The 21,131-nt window shown below is 31.5% G+C and overlaps 2 protein-coding genes across 2 annotated transcripts; both read right to left on the bottom strand.

Annotated features, from left to right (window-relative positions):
- Positions 1 to 4,035: 4,035 nt before the first annotated feature.
- On the bottom strand, positions 4,036 to 5,420 carry LOC133196570 (uncharacterized). The gene is made up of 3 exons (XM_061332442.1): positions 5,152 to 5,420; positions 4,788 to 4,934; positions 4,036 to 4,544 (listed from the first exon to the last, which is right to left on the bottom strand). Exons 1-3 carry the CDS (start codon positions 5,363 to 5,365, stop codon positions 4,351 to 4,353), a joined length of 555 nt encoding a protein of 184 aa, XP_061188426.1. The 5' UTR covers positions 5,366 to 5,420; the 3' UTR covers positions 4,036 to 4,350.
- Positions 5,421 to 9,683: 4,263 nt separating this feature from the next.
- Positions 9,684 to 15,305, bottom strand: LOC133188892 (uncharacterized). The gene is made up of 4 exons (XM_061324374.1): positions 15,247 to 15,305; positions 12,734 to 12,942; positions 12,450 to 12,605; positions 9,684 to 10,005 (listed from the first exon to the last, which is right to left on the bottom strand). Exons 2-4 carry the CDS (start codon positions 12,930 to 12,932, stop codon positions 9,797 to 9,799), a joined length of 564 nt encoding a protein of 187 aa, XP_061180358.1. The 5' UTR covers positions 12,933 to 12,942; positions 15,247 to 15,305; the 3' UTR covers positions 9,684 to 9,796.
- Positions 15,306 to 21,131: the final 5,826 nt, after the last annotated feature.

The raw sequence follows: 21,131 nt of genomic DNA, 5'->3' as shown, positions 1-21,131 counted from the left end.
GCATTTAATTGCTTGAGTAAACCGCTTTCTTTTCCCATCTTCAGAGTTTATATATTTCACTAGAAGTGTGTTATAAATCTGCTTTGTATTCATATTATAAATAAATTATTGACTGAACAACTCGGACAGAATAAGGCTATATAAACGCTCATCATAAATTTATTAAACTCCCAATATATAGTAAGTAATTTAAATCATGTTTTTATAACAATATATACTCCAGCTGATGAATGCATTTTTAAAATGTATGATTGGCTTTTTTAAAAAAAAAAATCTGATCAAAATGGGACGTTTTTGTCAAATTAAACAAAAAATTGAAATAGTTTAACTTTTTCATATTATTTAAAAAAAAACATATATATACAATGATTGTTTATTGTATAATCTTATATTTGCAAGCATATTTACATTACATTTGACTATGACAAGTCAACTCTATAAGGCAACCACATTACAGCGAATAAAACAAACATTCCCTTTTATAAATTTGGACTTTTTATGCTCGGAATCTAAAAAAAAAAATAAAATAAACGCACACAGCAAAATAAAAAATAAGAAGTTATATTTACGAAACTTAACAAAGGAACATGCCAAAAAGAGTACTCACCTAACTGAATTCTTGACAAAAGTCCGTTTATTTTTATATGCTTTTCCTTAAAACCTCGGTGGCTAAATTCAAGTTAATGAATAGAAGCAAATGTATTATTATAGGTTGTCAGTAGTATTACGAGTCACAGGAAAGAGGCACTTGAATTTACAGTGGTCTGCGGGTTTGTGTAAGCCAAACATGAAAAAGAAATAACGATGTTTTATAACGTTTGTTTCAATCTAACTTGCGAAATGGTGCTCATAAAGGACTTATCGCATGCTTAAAAAAAGTGATTTTACCAAAAATATTTCTACAACCTTTCTTATTATAAAACTGAATTCAACAAATGTTATAGTAAGCATGTTTTAAACGATGTTGGGAGTTAAAATTCTACTGCTCTAACGTCAAAGGCGGCATTTTAGTGATAGAAAGATGAAAATATGCACAACTATAGAAATATGAACTGGCTCTTAGGTATTAGGCTTTTGTAATTTTTTAGTTTTTTTCTAAACATTTAGAATCTGTAGCTCTGATTACGGTTATGATTTAGTGATGGGGAAATAATTATTCAAGACTGCCATCCTTAACAAAATCTATGTAGTTTTAGTTGCATCAATAAAAATGCTATATTAAAAGACAATAAAAAGTTATATAATGTTTATATTGAATTAATTTTTAAAATTCGTGTGGTAAGTTAAAAAAAGCAAGTTGCACGTATTCTGAGGCGAGCCTCTACGTCTTCGCCGCGTCTCCGTTGCTATTTTATAATGTTTACAGATTTTACTACTTTTCTCTGGCTGAAAGTTAAAAATTTATAAGGCTGGATTTCCGTGTTCATGTCTACAAAATACCTTATATACTCGCCTATAAGTCGGTTTTGGGGAGTTAAATTTTGGTCCAAAACTCTGTGTCCGACTTATAGGTGAGTCATAAAGATTGGCATTTTATTGGATGACAAATGTAGTATTTTTGAAGCATTTCCGACATTTATCGTTTAACAAAGTCTGGATATAATATATCATTCTAAGATTATACATAAAGAACAAGTATTTACATATTTTGATAATTTTATTTTTATTTTAAGTGTGTATTACTTATTTGTTTAATAATTCAAAATCAAATATCGGCGTCATTTTTTTTTTTAAAAAAAAATCTTATTTGAAACAGGTAAACATCAGAGCATTGCTTTAAATTGTCAACCAATTCTGGTAAAAAGTAGTACCGACTTATAAGCGGGTCAATGGCAAATCCTTCCAAAATAACCATAAAAAATGCAACCGACTTATAGGCGGACCGACTTCTGGGCGAGTATATACGGTAAGTGATTTGCTTGTCCTCAACGCAGAAAATCCAGGTTATATCGCTTATATTTTAATAAGATTATTTGTACAATGAAGAGTTGATCAGCAATTGTCGTCACACGGTCACGTGACCGATATCTAATTAACTTGGATTTTAATTTAGGGACTTCCATTTGAGTCAGTTAGTGTTTAATAACAGCAGTATATTCGCTGTTAACACACAAACTTTATAGACTTAAATTGTTCACAAGGAAAGTAATAGGCTTTCGAGGACCCTCTTTATACTGATGACATTTTTTTGGACTGAGAGAAAATTATATAGCGTAAAGGAGGATACTTTGAAATTAGCTTAATCATTTTTAATATAGGGAGCGTGTCTTTTTTATTCATGAAAAATCTTCAAAGACAATGAAGTAATGACAAACAAAACGACGCAAGTCCAGAGTAGAGCCCCGGTAGGGTGTTTAGGGTGAAAGGGTGGTGTTTAGGGGAGGGGTAGGGTGTTTAGGTGGAGGAGCAAATCTTCCCGACTAGAAATCTATTTCACGATTTTGAGACACCTCCACACCCCCACACACCCCAGTGATGAATTCTTGGCACATAATATTGACAACATTCTAGGTCTCTGGGAAATTTCATATGTAGAAGGTAAACAAAAATATGCATTCCTATTTCTTTTTTAACCAGAGCTCTTAATTTTGGGTATTTTCAGCAAAATCAAATTTAGAACATGAAGAAGAAAATTTAGAAAGTATTAAAAATTAATTAGATACAAAGTAATGTTCTACAACAAATTATGACCAAATTTATGTTTGTTCAGAAAAGGCTTCTTTTTTTATTTTCTATTTTTTAAAAACTTTTTTGTTCTTCCATTTTTTTTCTGGATAAAATGTAGGCATGTGCCTTAAGTGCATAATGGCAGCTACGCCCCTGAATGAGAATATTTTTAAAAAGCATATTCTTTATCATTAGGTTTCAGAAATGTACATGGGTTTAAGAAATGAAAAGGAACAAATGTTGAATTAATTGTTAATTACACAATCAATCTATACTCATAATTTCATTGAGATAAACACTGAAATACTTTATTTCTTATCATTTACTAAGGACAACAATTAAGTCTCCTCCATTTTCTATTTCAGCTAGCTGCGGAAAAATAAAGATTCTCTCAATTATATTAGAAGTAATATGTTCAAAATCCCCTTTTCATTATTTTAGGACATGCCTGTAATATTTGAAATTAAAAGCTACTGAATAAAACATTTACGTAAACGATTATTCAAATTTGTTTGTATCATACGATCAGGTATATCATATTATTTTTAACCTTTTTTATAATTGTTCTCAGGCTCCAACATTTCTTTAATGCTACAAAATTGAGCAACAGAATTCCATATTTAAAACAAATATGAAATATATAACTTTACTCCATGTAAAAAAAGTGCCTTAGCCCTAATTTTCTTATTCTTTTTTTTTTTAGATTCCTATACTAAAACTATAGTTTTATCTGTTGTTTAATTAATAAGCAATGGTTGTCTACTTATACTGAGTGAATGATGTTTTGCATGAAATATGGATATAACGAACAGTATTCAAGCTCAAAGTCCATTAAAACAATACAAATCAGGAGCAGAGCAAACACGGACCTCCAAAAACATCAGAGGTGGGATCAGGTACTATCGAGGAGTGAGCATCCCCTGCCGACCGGTCACACCCGCCGTGTGCTCCTTGTTATGATGGAAAAAAAAAACGAAAAAAAATCCTTAGGCATTTCAGAGTGTTAATAATGGCTTAACAATATGAAAAATGTCAGTCAGCATTTGACTTAATGATAGGTTGTATTTGCTGACAAGGTCTTGTATCGACAATAAAACTTACGAAATGATGACTCCAAATGAGACTGTTTCATCAACTTGTTTAACAATGGCTTACCTCGTTTTAGAAATTGTTCATACGAAGAGAATGCACTTGCGTATCGAATCAACCGGGAGACAAAACCCCCATATGCAGGTGATAAGGGTTTATTGCTACATAAATAAGTGAAGTTGACGATTGAAAAATTAAAGTCATTTATCATTAAGCTTTGTTGCAAGTTTACCATAACTATCTTTTTCTAGTAAAATATCCAGATATGAAACAGGTGTGTCAAACTCTGTAGTATCTTTTATTTCAAACTCTTAAGGATATATCGAGTCGATATATGAATGGAAGTAACTATTCTTTATTATAAAGATATACATGTATAGATAAAGGATCATATATAGATAAAGGTTGTGACAAATGCATTCATTGCTCTAATTCCTATAGCTTAACAGATACATCAACATTCTTAACATCTGTTATACCAAGGTTCTAAGTAAACATAATTTCTGTTTTAAAAAAAAAAAACACGGTATTAATATGAAAAAACATTGAGTTCTATTTTTTTTTTACTATGGCAGACTTAAATTGACGTTTTTCTCAGCGCCCAACAATTGACGCGTACGAAGATCTCTTCGCTAATTCAATAATCAAACAAATCCCTGCAATAACCGAGAGAACAATGGAAACTGCGCAGAATGCAAATGCAAAGCTGAACTTGACAAAACTGTCGTCTTTTTCCAATTCATGGTATTTTCCTGCATAAACTGCAATGGACACAATGGTGCACACAGCTGAAACAAAACAGAATTTAAGCATATATATGCAGAAATCTTTGACTACTTTAGTTGAAATAAACCTGTGGTATTAATCAACTTTCAAAATTGAAGGCAACAAGATATGAAACACAAATAGCACATTTCCGACTAAAATAGTATTGACTTTTATCTTAATAGAAAAACTTATTAAACTGAACTGTAAGGTCTATATTAAAATCAAAGAGCTGTGGTGTCTGTCTTTCGTGTCAATATATATACCGCTTATAAAGGACAAGATGATCGCGATGATCAACACAAAGACTCTGTCCTTTAAACGTATCTTAAGGATGGCCGAAATAATAGCAATGGTCGAGATGAAAATCCCAAGCAGCCCAAATGCTCGAACTGCTTTAAGCCAATCTAAAACAAGAAAATGTACATGTACAGTTATTAAAAATATATATTTCAATGAAATTCTTAAGTTAAAAAAATGGTTTGTAGCGTATCAATCAGTAATTATAATCTTCATAAACATGTATCCAATTCTTTGTTCTTAGGTTACTCAATTCTATGATAGCCCATGTGTGGGTACTTAATATCATATCTTAAAATTATGCTAATCAACAAATTTATTAATTGTTACCTGGACCCTCGCCATACTCAGTGCATTTGGAAATTTTTTGGCCAAAGATATCGGCAGTGGCACACTCTTTCCAGAGACCTGCATTTACTTTCAGGCCACTTGTTTCACCATATATCCAATATGGCGCAGCCACACCTATAACGTCCAGTATAAGGGCCGTGAGGAGGAATAGGCAGCCAGATACGAAGAAGATGGAATGACCTCCACATGACATTTTAGTGTTTTATATAATACTGTTTTTAATTAAAAATAATATTAAATAAATGCTTCATCCATTTAACTTGGATAATTTAGAGTAAATGATTGTTTTAAGTATGAATTAAACCAAAATTCATTTGTTTCCAAACTCCTTTTAAAGAGCATTATCTTATATATGGAAACTGAAGACATACATTTTCATATTCTGTATTTTTTTTTACTCATATTCAAAGCCAAAATATAAGTAATGCATTGGATACCAGCATCTTTAAAAAAAAAACCTTTGTCTCTTCCAAAAAATATTACTTGTTGACAAAACATAGAATATTGAAACTGTTAATTTGTCATGTAATAAACAATGAAAGAACAATCTAAATGAATACGAAAGAAAAAAAAATACCTTTTGATCGTTTCATAAAACTTTTTTGTCCTCTCTCCTGAATGGAGTAAAAATGATGTTTTTTTTAAATGTCACAAGTTTTTATATACTTCTTGACGTAAAACACTTACTTACGTAGCATCAGTATCACACGTGTTGTTAATATTGTTTTTCTGTATTGGTGACAAAAATCAACACATATCTGTATTATTTACTTAAAAAGATCATTTGAACAGTTTACAGCAAGAGCCTTGTAATTACCAACATGTATTTAAATTAAAAAGCTTAGTATGTCAATATAGAAATCGGAATTATTCAACCCCCCCCCCCTACCCGGAGTTCTGAAGCAACATTGTAGAAAAATATTGTTCATCCTAACGGCAGTGTATTTTGTTCACCATAACGGCAGGCTGTGTAACTTTTCTCATAGTCCCACAGGTTATACATGTATATACAAATAGAAAATCATGCCCATGTTTTACACCAATGTTGCAGCAAGCTAAATAAGAAGTGAAGAAATTTCTTAGCACTGTTTAAATTTAAATGATTTTAAAAATAAATCAGTGAGAAATTAGAATGATAATCAAGTCAATGAAAATAATGACAAAATGTAAAGTTAATGTTTTTGAAAGATACGGGGTTATATATAAGGCAACCAAACTCATTTGAACTGTCATTAAGTTTTTTATTAACTACTAAAGGGTTCAAGAAAAGTGGCGAACCCTAAATTTCTTTAGAAATTCCTGGCTCCTTGTGTTAGTTAAGAGAGATTATAGTCACATATATCTTGATCTAATCCAAGTTTACTGAAAACCAATACCACCATCCTGTTGGAATACAACTGCCCCCGTGATGTCATTTCATAGAGTTTGTTCGTTTTACACTGAGGACTATTTTAATTGTGTAAATGTTTAAGGCTAGTGTAATTTTTTTCACGTTCAACGAACAATATATACGAAAAGGGGATATGAATTCAATATTAAATATCATGCTTATTTTTGTGGTTTAAACCAACGTGCTTTGACAAAGTAAAATTAAAAAAAAAATTATTTTGTGAATGTGGAAGTAAACGGTTTTTTTGTTTGTTTGTTTTTTATTGAGGGAAAGTGTTTTACTCATATCATATATAAAACATGTGAGAATGACACTTTTTAAACAACTTGTTAAGGACTGTGCGGAAATATTTCTAGTGCTCACATTGATTATAGTCCAGCTGTCTCTTGAACAAATTAAAGGAAATTAATGCTTATCATTTGATTGCCGTATTTCACATTAGTTGAAAAAAAAAACATCATGCGATTTCAGAATGATATAATTTAAGTAAAGAAATCATATGATTTCAGAGTATGACTCACGGAAAGATGCGTAAAACAGTATATAATGCTTAATTTATTATTATTATTATTATTATTTTTACAAAGGTCTGCTTATTAACAAACATAAAAATATAAGAAGAAAAATTTACTTGCCTATACAAAAAATTGTTTGTACAAAAAGTAAAACACTTTCTTATAAATTACACATTTTATATAACATGTATTTTGTATTGACATTACATTTCAGCCTGCTTTCTGATATTGTTTAGATACGTCTACACACATTAAAAAATACATGTCTATTTAATGAATAATAATTTCCAAAACGAGGTTAGTTATTGACAAATAATTTGATGAAACAAGATTATCATCAGTCTCGTTTAAAGTAATCATTTTGTGAGTTCTATGGTCGATACAATGACCTTGTCAGCAAATACAATCTATCATTATGTCATATGCTGACTGACATTTTTAATACTTATTGGTTAGGCCATTAGTTACACACTGAATTGTCGACGGATTTTTCCGTTATTTACCAACCATGACAAGGAGCATACGGCGGGTGTGATTGGTCGGCATTAGAAGCTCACTTATCCATATGGCACCTGATCCCACCTCTGACTTTTTTTTTGGGGGGGGGGGTCCGTGTTTGCTCTGCCCCCGATTTGTATTGTTTTAATGGACTTGGCGCTTGAATACTGTTTGTTTTCTCGATATTTCGTTATACAACTTAAATATATTAATTACGTAATTGTACACGTTATTTTACTTATGCAGAATTCTAGTGCAGGATTTTTCACAGGGGTTTAATACCTAACCCATGACGTCATAACTGTTGATAAAATATTTGCCCAGTGAAAGAACTAGAATTCATGTAAACATATAGAAACACAATCAGTGTTTTGAAAACTGGATAACCCTTTTTCCGTCCGTCTTATCAATGAAAAGTTCAAAACTAGACTGCAAACTTTAAAACAAAATGTTAATCCATATCGAGAGCTTGTGTTCTCTATTATTTGGAAGGTGCTGGTAAAATCGGGTGGTCACTGTGAGTTGATGAAAATTCTTCCATCGTATGTACAAAATGTAAAACTTTTGAAGAGGTTTCATGCGAAAGTGTTCAATACGTATTTCTGCGTCAGGAGAGTAGGATTGTGGCAGCAATTTTCATGGCTCTTGGATTTTTTTTATCCTTCATCTTTCAAGCAAAAATTAAATAAACCGTATACTAGAAAACTATAACTTAACACAGGAATGTGTTGAAATTGTTGTTTATTAAACCTTGATAGATTTTAAGCTAGTATGAACAAACGCGAAAAGACCAAGTAAAATTTACATGCGACATGCAAAATGTACTAGTATAAACGTACAAAAATGTATCTTAGAAGTTTGGTGACTATAACCAATTGCAGACACAATAAGTGGTATAATACATCAAAATTACAATATTCCAAAATATTTTTTGTATGCAAACAGACATGAGTTTTTTTGCTAAAATGGGGGACGTGGGAGGCCTGGGTTTTAAAATCTCTCTCAGCCTTCTGTCTACTTCTCTCCACGAATTGTACAAAGTGACGCTAACTCTCAATCTGATTGCAAAAATGTTCCTAAGGCTCCCAGCGGGGAAAATATACAGGGTCCTCTGTAAGGGCTTACATGTACAAATAAAATACTACATGAACAAATATATATATTGAATAAAACACAAATATAAAAAAAACAAATTGAAAGATTAAGTTATTTGTCGGCATAAAACTATTTACTGTCATAAATGCTATTTACATAATATTTTTTTTAAAAACATAAAACATACACGAATCAGATGGAAAGTGCTACATATCATATGAATAGGTATATAAAATTCTGATTGACGGTGTTCACAAAGAAGCACAGAGGCTCCAACATTTCTACTCTGCTAAGAAATTAAGCAGCATTTCTGCAATGTTAAGCTTTTACATGACCTCAATAAATGTCACTTTTCGTTTTGTGAAATCAGTGTCTTTAAGATTTTGGTAGCTATCATTCTCTGATTATCCGAAATATTGATAAATATAATTCATAGAATAGGTTATATTTGTCTTTTACTGTGCTGTCTATAGTTTCTAAAGTAGTCTTCTAATGTCTGTTTCTGTCTAGATAAAGTTGTGACATTTTCATTCACAACCAGTTGCTTTCATGTTTCAAATATGGTAACCACACCTAGGCAACTGATCCCCCTATGGTGTTATCAAGGCTTTCGTGTTTTGCCCTGTTTACGATTCGTTTTGTCTACTGGATTTATGAGATTTAACACTGTTTGTTAACTCTACTTTTTACAAATGTAGTTATTTTTATGGATCTATTGTATCGGAAAACACAATTTAATTTAAAGACCCATACATAAATATGACAAAAAATATCAAGTTATTTTGACAAAAAATATCCAAACTGTGACAGTATATTGCACGGCATACTTTATTGTTTTCATAATTAAAAGTGCAGTGTTAAATGAGGTATGATAAAGAAAAGGAAAATTTAAGTTGTATTTCTGAAAATCATTCATATATATCATTAAATCTTAATGTAGTAATAGAATAAGTTTCTTAAAGTATTCTTTCAAAAGTTAATATTCACAAAATGATAAAGTAAAACAATGCTCAATAAAAGCGGCATACTTTGAGTCAACATTAAAAAATGTATATAACATTTTAAAAATACTCATTGAATCTTTATGTTCCAAATGAAGGAAGCAAAATTTGTGATTTTTTTTATTTCATTTTTCTTCTTCTTGACGTCTTTCTTGTGTTTCTTGTGATGCTTTCCTTCGTAATTCTAGTAACATAACTCCCCCGGATACAAGTGCTGCTAGCATCGCAAGAATGCAGAAGGAAAAAGCAAAGTGAAATCTAAAGTTGTACTTGTTCAACCTCTCATCATTAACATTTTCTGCAAATTGTCGCACTGAAACTATAATGAATACAGCTGCAAAAGAAAATAATATTGAATCGTAACGTTGTGTATTGATCAGAAAATTTCGATACGATAGGATATTTCATAAAGCAATATGCAATATATTGGGATCATTTCACAAGTCTATCAAAAAGTCTTGTAATTCATTCAATACATAAATTTTATAAAAACAGTGTTTTATAACCCCTGTCTCACTGTCATTACAAAATGCACTTCAAATTCAAACTTTTAACGTCTGTAAAACCAACATGTTAAAATATAGTAGTTTATGTATATTGTAATAGCTATAATTTTAAGATGTGCTATCTCCTTAATGTTTATATCATTATTGATCAGTTTTAATTCAAAACAGTTAATGTAATTTTTGGTGAGTGAGATTCTCAACATTTTCACAGGATTATAGGAAAATTGGCCTTCCCGATATGTATTGGAAGTTATTTTTTCGATACGATACATTCTTGAATATCGGTACGTATCGATATATTGACACAGCTCTAATATTGATATCAATTTACTGCTAGTTCTGTGATATCTGACGTAAACTTTTCTTAGTACAATTGGGTCATGGCTCATGCATTGAATTTATTTATATGCATGTAATGAATTAAAAAAAAAAAGATTTATTAGCATTTCAGACATTCCATTTGACATCTACTCTGCATCAATATCAACATTAAAAGGAAATTTTGTGTCTGACTTCGCACTTGTAAAATTGACAGAAAATCCATGTTCAATTACAAAACACGGAATTCACTAAGGATAATACGAGAGGTTCTAATGTATAAAAATGGTGAAGCTATTATTACTTTTTGATTTGTTGTTTGCTTACCACTAACGTCTTTGTCTGCATATGAAACAAATGTGGCAGACTTGTGGTATCATTATCTCGACTTCAAAGAGAAATATCAAAGTAGGATTAAAATGAAAATTGAAATTACATAAAACGTAATCGATATATCTTTTTCTCTTTTGTAAAAGTTTTTCAATAGATTTTGCTTCATATGAATACAAAAATGGGCCTGCTAGTAAAGGGGAGCAATAAGTATCCAATGAAATTCCGACAGATTGTTGGAAGACGTATCCCCAAAAACTAAGTAGATATTGTCAATCAAAACTCAAATCATTACATCAATATAATCATTATATGCTACCATTGTATATAGAAGACAATTTATATTAATTATTTCTCTATCCCTTACCTGTGTGCATTTAAATGAACAGTTTCTGGAACATACTTTAGCCAAGCATTATACTAAAAAGAGTTTTAATGACCCCGACGTACCATATTTTGCCACGTTGCCTATTTTTTTCAATTTGGATATTTGTTGAGATTTCTTTTTTTAAAAAAATTATTATCTTAGGTTTCAGTGGTGTAATTCTCAGCATTCTAGCATTCTCGGGATCTTGAGTTCAATCCCTACCGTGGGTGTTAACAGTTTTTCTTTAGAACAGGAAGTGCATTTTTTCGGTATTAATATGCTAAATTTATAAGACCCTTTAAATATAGATGCGAAAATAGGTGAGTATTGCTAATATTGAAACAATCTTACAGGTTGAAAAATAACGTGATATACGAGGGCTGTTGGGAAATTATTGAGACATTGTGCTTATTCTCCTTTTTAATGAATGTCTTTTTGTAAAAATTTGCATACATGTTTGTTAATATTAAGAATTAAAGAAAGCAAGAAATATTTTACAAACATTTTTATTTTTTCTCTTTTCAATGATATATTAATGTGTCATTGGTAAGGGTACCCGACGCAGTCACGAAATCGATATTAAAAATATGTAACACCTACGTTCAAACTCACGGTTGATACACAGTAAGAACGAAAATAATTCAAACTATGTATATCACTTTTAATTGTAGTTTAATTTAATTTTGTGCAAGTTGATAGAATTTTGATCTTTAAAAAATCAAGCACGATATGGAAATCTGATTACGACGACAAAACAAATTTTGACGTCAGCGAACATACCAAACATTTTGTGTAGCGCTGTGGAGAACTCTTGTTAAGACCCATCAAGACCCGTGAAAACAACAAGAATGCGAAAAGTGTCGCCAGGGTGTGGATTTTTTTATTGGTGTATTTTTTTAACAACTAACTCAACCAGGATAAAAACAAATGATAATTTATTACGTACTAATTAACGATAACCCACGTACGTACGGTGCAAAATCAGTACTGCGTGATGCTAAGTCAACCTGTATATGACACTTCACGTTGTTTTACACTGGGGTAACAACACAATCCATTTTATTTCTTTTAAAGAATCATTTAAGGACAGAGAGAGAGAGTTTGATTTCTAGAATGTTATATTTTAAAGATAAAGAAAGAAGATCGTTTCAACATTAGAAAAAAGTAATGTCTCAATCATTTCCGAACAGCCCTCGAAGTGTATAGTTTATAAATTGAAAGCTTTCTAGAGTCAATACTTTCTTAAATAGAGCATACCTCCAATAAAAACTGAACCTATTGCCACGAAAAGTATCGGTTTTCTGTCCTTCAGAAAGAATAACTTTATGACTGTCAATACTGAAGCAAACATGAGTGCCAAGAATCCAAGAATGCTCATAGCTTGAGACGTTCGCAACTGGCGTTTTGACATGTCTGTAGAAAGAAAAACTTCGTTATAAGTTTATAAGTGAAATATAATCTATTTTGACATAATATAACCTTGCCCTCTAAGAAAACAGCATAAAAATTATAACTTTTTACTAAATTCAAATCTTATTTACCTATTGATTGTAGGAAATCATCAGTATCACTGCAATCACATGCCTTCCACAGACCAGCGTAGGTGGGTACATAAGAACTTCCTAAATCTATTGAATTTTCATCAGAAATCCAGTATGGTGAGGCTAAGCCAAACAGCTGAAGGAGGGCTGCGCATATTATTAGAACCAGTGCAGTGATCAAAACTTTAGAACCTTCCATATTCTTTTTTCTGAAAAACAATGATTAAATAAATATAAATTCATCATACAACATGCACAAATTATTATTATTATTATTATTATTATTATATATATATATATATATATATATATATATATATATATATATATATATATATATATATATATATATATATATATATATATATATATATATAGTAATGAGTCGACTTCAAGATGATCACTTTTATATTAAAAAAATCTTAACAAAACTTGAGACGCCAAGCAATGCGAAGAATCGAACGACTTACTAAAAAAATTGCTGATGACTTTACTAATGAAATATGGAGATAACGAACAGTATTCAAGCTCAAAGTCCATTTAAACAATACAAATCGGGAGCAGAGCAAATGCAAACCTCCGAAAACATCAGAGGTGGATCAGGTGCCATGGAGGAGTGAGCATTATTTGCTGTTAGCCATTGAGCTACCTAAAAGCTTATGGTATACTTTACGTAGAGAAATTTTTCGTTCTTGTTATATAATTTATATCCTTTTGCCTTTGTTTTAATACGTAGATTTAACAGAAAAGATATTTTCTGGAAATCAACTGTGTATGGGAGAACCTAAATGAGGGCAAAAATGGTTACTTGTTTGTTTGTTCATTATTGTTTTACGTCCCTCTCGAGAATTTTTCACTCATATGGAGATGCCACCACTTGCCGGTGGAGAGCTGCAAAGTTTTTACCTATACTCGGCACTTAAGGCCATTGAACAGTGAGGGATCTTTTTCGTGCCAGCACCTACTGCGACACGGGACCTCTGTTTATACGGTCTCATACGAAGGACCGGTCTCCACGTCCCACAGTGGGATTCGAGCCCGCGACGTAAGGATCAACTCATTACTCTGCGACTCTAGAGCGAACACTCTAACCACTGCGCCACGCGGGCGACCAAAAATGATTGCAAATGTAAAAGAGCAAATTTTCAGGGGACGAAATAACTTTTTCTGTAGTTTAACACAGATACATGTTTCAAATATGCAGAAGTGACTATAAAAAATATTCTCTGAAATTATTGTCACGAATGAGTGACACATGCAACACTGTTAAAGAAAGATAGCTCAAGCATACACAATATGCTTTTGTTAATTAAATTATAGTTATTTCAGTCAAACTGTTGTATTTTTATTTAAGAACTAGACCACTTTTACGTTCATTATTTGCTACAATTTATTTGTGATAAGGTAAAGTGGTTAAGTATATCAGAAATATCCCCAGCATAAAGTTTTTAAATTTCAATTAAAAGGGACAACGTTGGGTGATTTTAAAAAATGAGAAGTAAAGATGAAGATAATGAACCCCGATTGATCTCCAAAAATTTATAAACAATACAAATATGTGAAGAGAGCATAAAAAACGGACGCCTGGAAATTCCAGAGGTGGGATAAGGTGCATTAGAGGAGTAAGGATCCCCTGTGGACGAGTCACACCCGCCGTGAACCCTATGTATTGATCAGGTAGACGGGGAATTCCGTAGTCAAATTTAGTATAAAAATAAAGGCCTAACAATTGGTATGAAACAAATTAAACAAAATTCGACCCAATCATAGGTTATATTTACTAACAAGGTCATCGTAAAAGAAAAAAAATTACGAAATATCGACTTTAAACGAGGTTGTTGAAATTCCTGTAAGATCAACGTATCAGTAAGTAACATTAAAAGCACTAAAGTCTTATCAATTAACCTTTTTGTTGGCCATAAATAGGTTACTTAATATGGGATGGTGGTTTTCGTAGGAAATCATTAAAGTACTTCCGTCAGGGTATGGAGATGATGTTGAAAAATGAATATTAAGTGATACATATAAAAGTGCTTCGAAAAAATGTTCTGATTACGAATTATTTCAAACATTTTCAAAGACCTAAATTTTGATAGCGTTTCGGCTTTACCAGAGTTAAGGTAACCCGAGCACTTTGCTAGAGAGGTCATTATGCTTTTATTGTTCTTTTACTTCCTTCAAAACTTAAAAAGCATGTACTTATCTTTCTCCTTCTTTTTAATTATATATTTTTTTCAGTTCTTTTTTAGATTTAAATTACTTTTTTCACTTACTGTTAGACTTATATTACTTTTTTTCATTCACTGTTTGATATTAACAACTTACTTTTTTCACTCTTTTACGACAAATTATTTCTCCTTGTGAAAACATACATTGTTTAATAAAGATGCAATCTTATTTTAATTGTAGTGTAAAATATTCTACATATCTTAGGCATATGTATGGCGTGTAAAAGATGGTTTAAAAATTGTATTTTTGACATCAAATAAAAGATCGTGCCAAAAAATACTCACCTATTAAGATTTTCTGACCGAGCCCTTTTGATTTACATTTATATTTTGCCTAACATCATTAGTAGTATGACGCGTCTCAGGAAGAGACACTTGTATTTATAGTAGCTCGCGGATTAGCCAAACAAAAAATTAAAAACATTCGAGAGTCCGTTTTCTGCAAATTCAAAAGAAATTGTCTTCTCTTATAATTATTTGAAAATTATTTTATATATCAATAACCTACATATTTTTTTATTTTATATATTTTTTTTTTTTTAGTTTGAGTTATAATGATTTCATATGTCATACTTATGTGTCTAAACCAAAATATTTTCAGCACAACAAAATTCACTATAATAAGTTTATGAAGGGATTTAAATTAAAAAGAAAAAGTATAACAAGACTTTTTATAACAATACATATTGAAAAATAGCGAAAAAATCTTCATTAAAAAGACCAACTTTGATTTTTGTTTTTTAGCAAATATAAAGAAATTACGAATTAACTGCAATGGCATCAGGTTTTTTTTTTTCGTTTACTGTATGCAAGAAAGATATGAACAAAATTAAATACCGGTATGAAAATTGATACAGACATACAACAATAAGTAACATTCTGTCTTGAAAAATTAGAAGCTGAAATTCGGCTTCACATGTAAAATAATTTTAAATGGAGATTGACTCATTTATTCATCTTTATTCCCTGCCTGTCAGAATCTTGTCTACGGGACTTGAAACACTTGCTTTAAAAAGTGATAAAACCTTAGTAATATAAAACAAAAAAGCAGTGTCACAAACTTTTCTGCATTGAAAGAGGTCTTCTTCGTAGGTTAACAATTAAGATTTTACACAATACATCGCAAATTCTGAACATTGTGACTAATATTTAAGATAGTTAAATCTTTTCATGAACTTTTTTTCATGCAGTAAACCAGCAAACCATATCAAGTACATTTAGGGTATCAATCAACAGGAAGAATTACACTTAGATGCAAAGAGCAATGAAAAGAACCGATCCTAATTCTAAGAACTATTTGAAAACAATGTCTACATGTACAGTAGCAAGTACCAAACAGCCCCATTCTGACTCCCTGTCCCTGGACTGCTGTGAGGCTGCTTTGTAGAAATCTGATCGTGATTTGGGACTACTCTTGGACTGCCGTGAGACAGGTCTGGGAGACTTTCCTAAAAAGAAATGCTAGCAGTCATTGGGTCTTATATCTTGTGATTCTTTGTTCATTCATGTATGAAAGGGGTTCTGAGTGACAAGAAAGACCCGCCCCTTGAGTACTTTGAATCTAACCGATAGGGTATGCTTACTCCTGATCCTACCTCTGTTAGTTCAAGTTATGACAATTCTCTCAATTTTGTTTTGTTTAACTGGATTTTAAGCTTGACCTTGTCAGCAAATACAATCTATCATTAAGTCAAATGCTGGTGGACGTTTTTCATCGTAATTGTTAGGCAATTAATTACACACTGAATTGTCTTCGGATTTTTCTGGTAATTCCCAATTATGACAAGGAGCACACGGCGGGTGTGACCGGTCGGCAGTGGATGCTCATTCTTCCATGGCACCTAACCCACCTCTGATGAAGTAGAGGTCCTTGTTTGCTCTGCTCCTGATTTGTATTGTTTGAATGGACTTTTGTGCTTGAAAACTGTTCGTTATCTCCATATTCAATTTACAAACTTTTCAATGAATCATTGGTAAAGCAGAAAAAAGCAGATCTTTGTATTCTTTATCTATAATAGAACAATTAACTACGAGTTGTTTGATAAGAATACCGCATTGAAAAGTAACTTTTATTTCAAGAAAGCCTTCATTTATTTAATCGGACGCTCCTCCTTATACAAATATATCTTGTCATTAAGGTCACTTCTAACATGAATCAGTCCTTGTATTTGCAATTGTTAAATTTAAATCAGATTTTAACAAAGGTGTGCATTATCTAAGAAGAATCAACAGTGGTGAGCAAATAAGAGAGAGAGACAGAGATGTGTGAAATTTTAACAAACTCACCGACTCAGTTGTCAAAATGAATACGTATAACTAGTGCTTACAAAATGGGGGATGCTATTTACAATTACCTGCAACACCTGCAAAATATGGCTTATAAACCGTATCTGGCACTTCAAAAAGAATTCTAAACAGAAGTACAAATTCTGTTAAGCTTTTTGCCTCATGAAGGGAAATAAATCCTAAAGTGTAGGTTTACAACTATATTAACGGAAAACCTGAATGGATATATCATTTTAGAAGTTACACTGTATATCTTCCTCTGTACTGTATATTAAGTGTATTTCTTTCTTGTGTATTCAACAGAAACCAGATGCAATTTGTTGTGTTTTTATAGCAGAGATTAGTATTTAAGAAGTTTGCCCCATATTCCTGAATAAAATTCGGATTGTTTAGACATTATACCCGCATTTTAATTCGTTTTAGTAATATGTCAGCAGAAAATGAGAAATATATTGTGACAAAAAATAAACAATTATTGTCCGCTTTCTTTGTTTTATTTTAAATGAAAAGTAAAAATGAAAGAGTATTGCAGTCTAAAAACAAAAAAAAAAAAACACATTCAAACGTTTAAAAAAAAAAAACAAAAAAACAAAAAAAAAAACCACGTTTGGTCGTCTGACTAGGACAACCATGACGTATTCGGAGAATACAAATTATGCCGATCTTAATCAGAATTTGAATATAAATGTATTTGTCATACCCAATAAAGATCAGAAGAACTAACAGACATATAAGATTGAAGAAGAAAATATCTCTTAACGATAAAAGTTAACGATTAAATAAAGCTGGCTACCTGTATCAGATCTATTTATAAAATTTATTTACCCCAGCTGTCACGATAAAGACAATGACCCTGAGTGCCAAGTAAAGGTAAAATTTGAAGCCCTTCACCGGTATATGGTGGCGTCTCTATAAGAGTGATTGATTGTTGTTTTACGTTCCGTTCGGGAATTTTTCACTCATATAGAGACGTAATCAAATACTGGTGAAGGGCTTCATATTTAGACCTTTACTCGGCACTCATGGCCATTGAGCAGTAAGGGTTCTTTATCGTGCCAACGCCTACCGTGACACGGGGCCTCGGTTTTTAAGGTCTCACCCGAAAGACCCGCAACTTTCACTTCAAAGTCCCGAGCTCTTGGCGAAGGAATAATTGCTACCTATTTTTTATCGACTTAGGTCAGTCGCAGCCATGATTCAAACACACGACCTTTTAACACTTTGAGCAGAAGTATTTAAAATACATACTATATATATATATATATACATATATATATATATATATATATATATATATATATATATATATATATATATATATATATATATATATATATATATATATATATATCGAAAGAAGAAAATCATGAAAGAATTTTAAACATCCACGGCAGTAAGAATTACAAAATGTTTCCCAGAATATTTGCTTACAAAACAATAAAAATTAACCCCCCCCCCTTGAAAAAAATCATTATTCCAGAACCTTATTAGAACCTTGCAATACGAGCTGTGGGGCATCTTTATCACATAAAACATGTAATGTGCAAAATCCGTTTTCTTTAATTATTTCAAAGTAACTACGATATTTCCGGAATTTCCTGCCCATCATTTGCATTGTCAGAATTTTCTTTTACTGTTGAATGTATGCATCCGACCTGTGAGAGACACAAACACATTATTTATTGTTTATTCTATAACTTTCTCTAAAATTGACTGTCTTTCAATCAGTAAAATTTGAACTACATGTAATTCATTGATAATTTTATCATTTGTGTTACATTGATTGTTTTAAAAACAAAGAAAATTGAACATTTGGATAGGCCACTTCTATCTCTTTTCCAAATTTGAATGTTTTTCTTAGTTAAGATGTTAATTCAATTTATTCATTCAATAAGTACAAAACCAAAACCAAATGTTTCAGTTATTTTCGATATATATATATATATATATAGAGAGAGAGAGAGAGAGAGAGAGAGAGAGAGAGAGAGAGAGAGACAGAGAGGCCATCCTTAATCACTCCAACAACCATTACAATACCAGCTGCAATTGCTGTTATCATTCCAATATAGTTGCAGATGATACCAATATGGTAATCAAAGGGAATGGGAGACAAAACGTTCGTCACTTTGGCTGAATACGTACCAATAGCAGGCAAAATGAGGCTAGCTGCAGAGATAATATTAGACATTTCTTCCATCATTCTTGTTCTTAGTGCATGTACTTTTACTTAAAGGAATCTTTGTATAATTTTTTGATTATTACATGTTGTTACATAATGTTATGTAATTATTTTCTTTTATTATAATTTTTTTATACACAGATAAAGCTTATGTCATTAAATGTTTCTCTCACCTCCGGTATAAATTTTCCCAATCGCAACAAAAACCAATCATTTTAGAAATGTTAAACCAGCAGCAGCCAGTAGTGTCAGAAGTCCAGAAATAGCAGTACCTCGTAGAGCCTTTTTACAGTCAGATCCTCTAAGTTAAACATAAAGTGGTTTTCTTATAAAAATTTGACGATATAGACAGATTCTTTTAAATCATTTAAAGGAAATAGATATCCAGTAAGGTACCAATATCCCAATCAGTTGAAAAATGACAACAAAAAGCATTATCTCGAACGAAACAAGATAACAATTTATTCCAGCCATGATAATTGTTATACCTGAAAATTAAAATCAAAAACATCTAGGTCTTTTTAAAAATTATATTTCATAAATTCCTTATCTCGATTTAATCGGTTAAATGAGCGATGGAAAAAAAGAAACGGCCCTCAAAAGAAAAATAACACTAACATTAATAGAAAAAATGTATATTCATCATCGATGTTTTGTCGCAGGGTTTGTATCCGAAACAACCAAAGATTCAGAAAAAATTATCTTAGTGAACACGTGGTCGGTCCTGTAAGCGAACTTGATGATTAAGAGAGAATACAAAAATATAACAGTGGTGATATTAAAAATCATTTTTTGAAATTAATTTGTGCATTCCTAGGTAGATGTAATTTCCAAAAATTCATATTCTGTACTGTATAGACAACCATACTTTATATATGTATGATAAAATCTATAGTTAAGGTTGATTGTATGTTGTTTTACGTCCCATTCGAGAATTTTACACTCATATAGAGACGTTAATATATTTCGGTGAAGGGCTTTAAATTAAGACCTACAATCGGCCATTGAGCAGAAAGGGTTCTTTATCACGCCTACGGTGACATGGGACCTCGGTTTTTAAAGTCTCATCCAAAAGACCAGTGAATTTCATTTCCAGTGCCGGAGGCTTGGCGAAGTAACAGTCACTTATTATGTTTACGACTTAGGGTTGATGCTGCGAGGCGAACGAGAATCAAACCCGGGTTCCCAATCACGAAACGGTCGTCCTACCACTAGGCTATCGTGACCAATGCCCTATTGTAATGAGTATCGCAAAAAGCTAAAAAATTATGTTTAGAACACTTCTTTTCAACCCAAAATTAAAACTACTGAAGATGGTATCTTATCTCAGAAAATGTACTTGGTTTTATATTACGTATATAGGTATACTTTATATCATATCTTGGAAACAAGAAACAATACTTACATTTGCTGTGTTTTTCTAGTAAGCCAACTGTGAAATTGATTTGAATGCCATTTTCGTGTATACTCAAATATACACGGATAAACTCGCGCTAAAGTGACGTCCCAATGAGCTACAGAGACGTTAATAAAAACGATATAGGGCAGTGAGAAAATTAAACATTGAGTACCGGTATATTTTTGGTGATTTTGAACATGTAAAATGTAAATATAAGGAATGTTTTAAGCTTAGTACCGAGTATAGGTCTAAATTTATAGCCATCCACCGGCTAGTTGTGGCGTCTCCATATGAGAGAAAATTTTT

This window comes from Saccostrea echinata, unplaced genomic scaffold (genome assembly GCF_033153115.1).
Source record: "Saccostrea echinata isolate AGI-Se365-2 ecotype Australia unplaced genomic scaffold, CSIRO_AGI_Sech_v1 ptg000001l, whole genome shotgun sequence".
NCBI classification, from domain to species: domain Eukaryota; kingdom Metazoa; phylum Mollusca; class Bivalvia; order Ostreida; family Ostreidae; genus Saccostrea; species Saccostrea echinata.
This window is presented reverse-complemented; position numbering and strand designations above follow the sequence as displayed.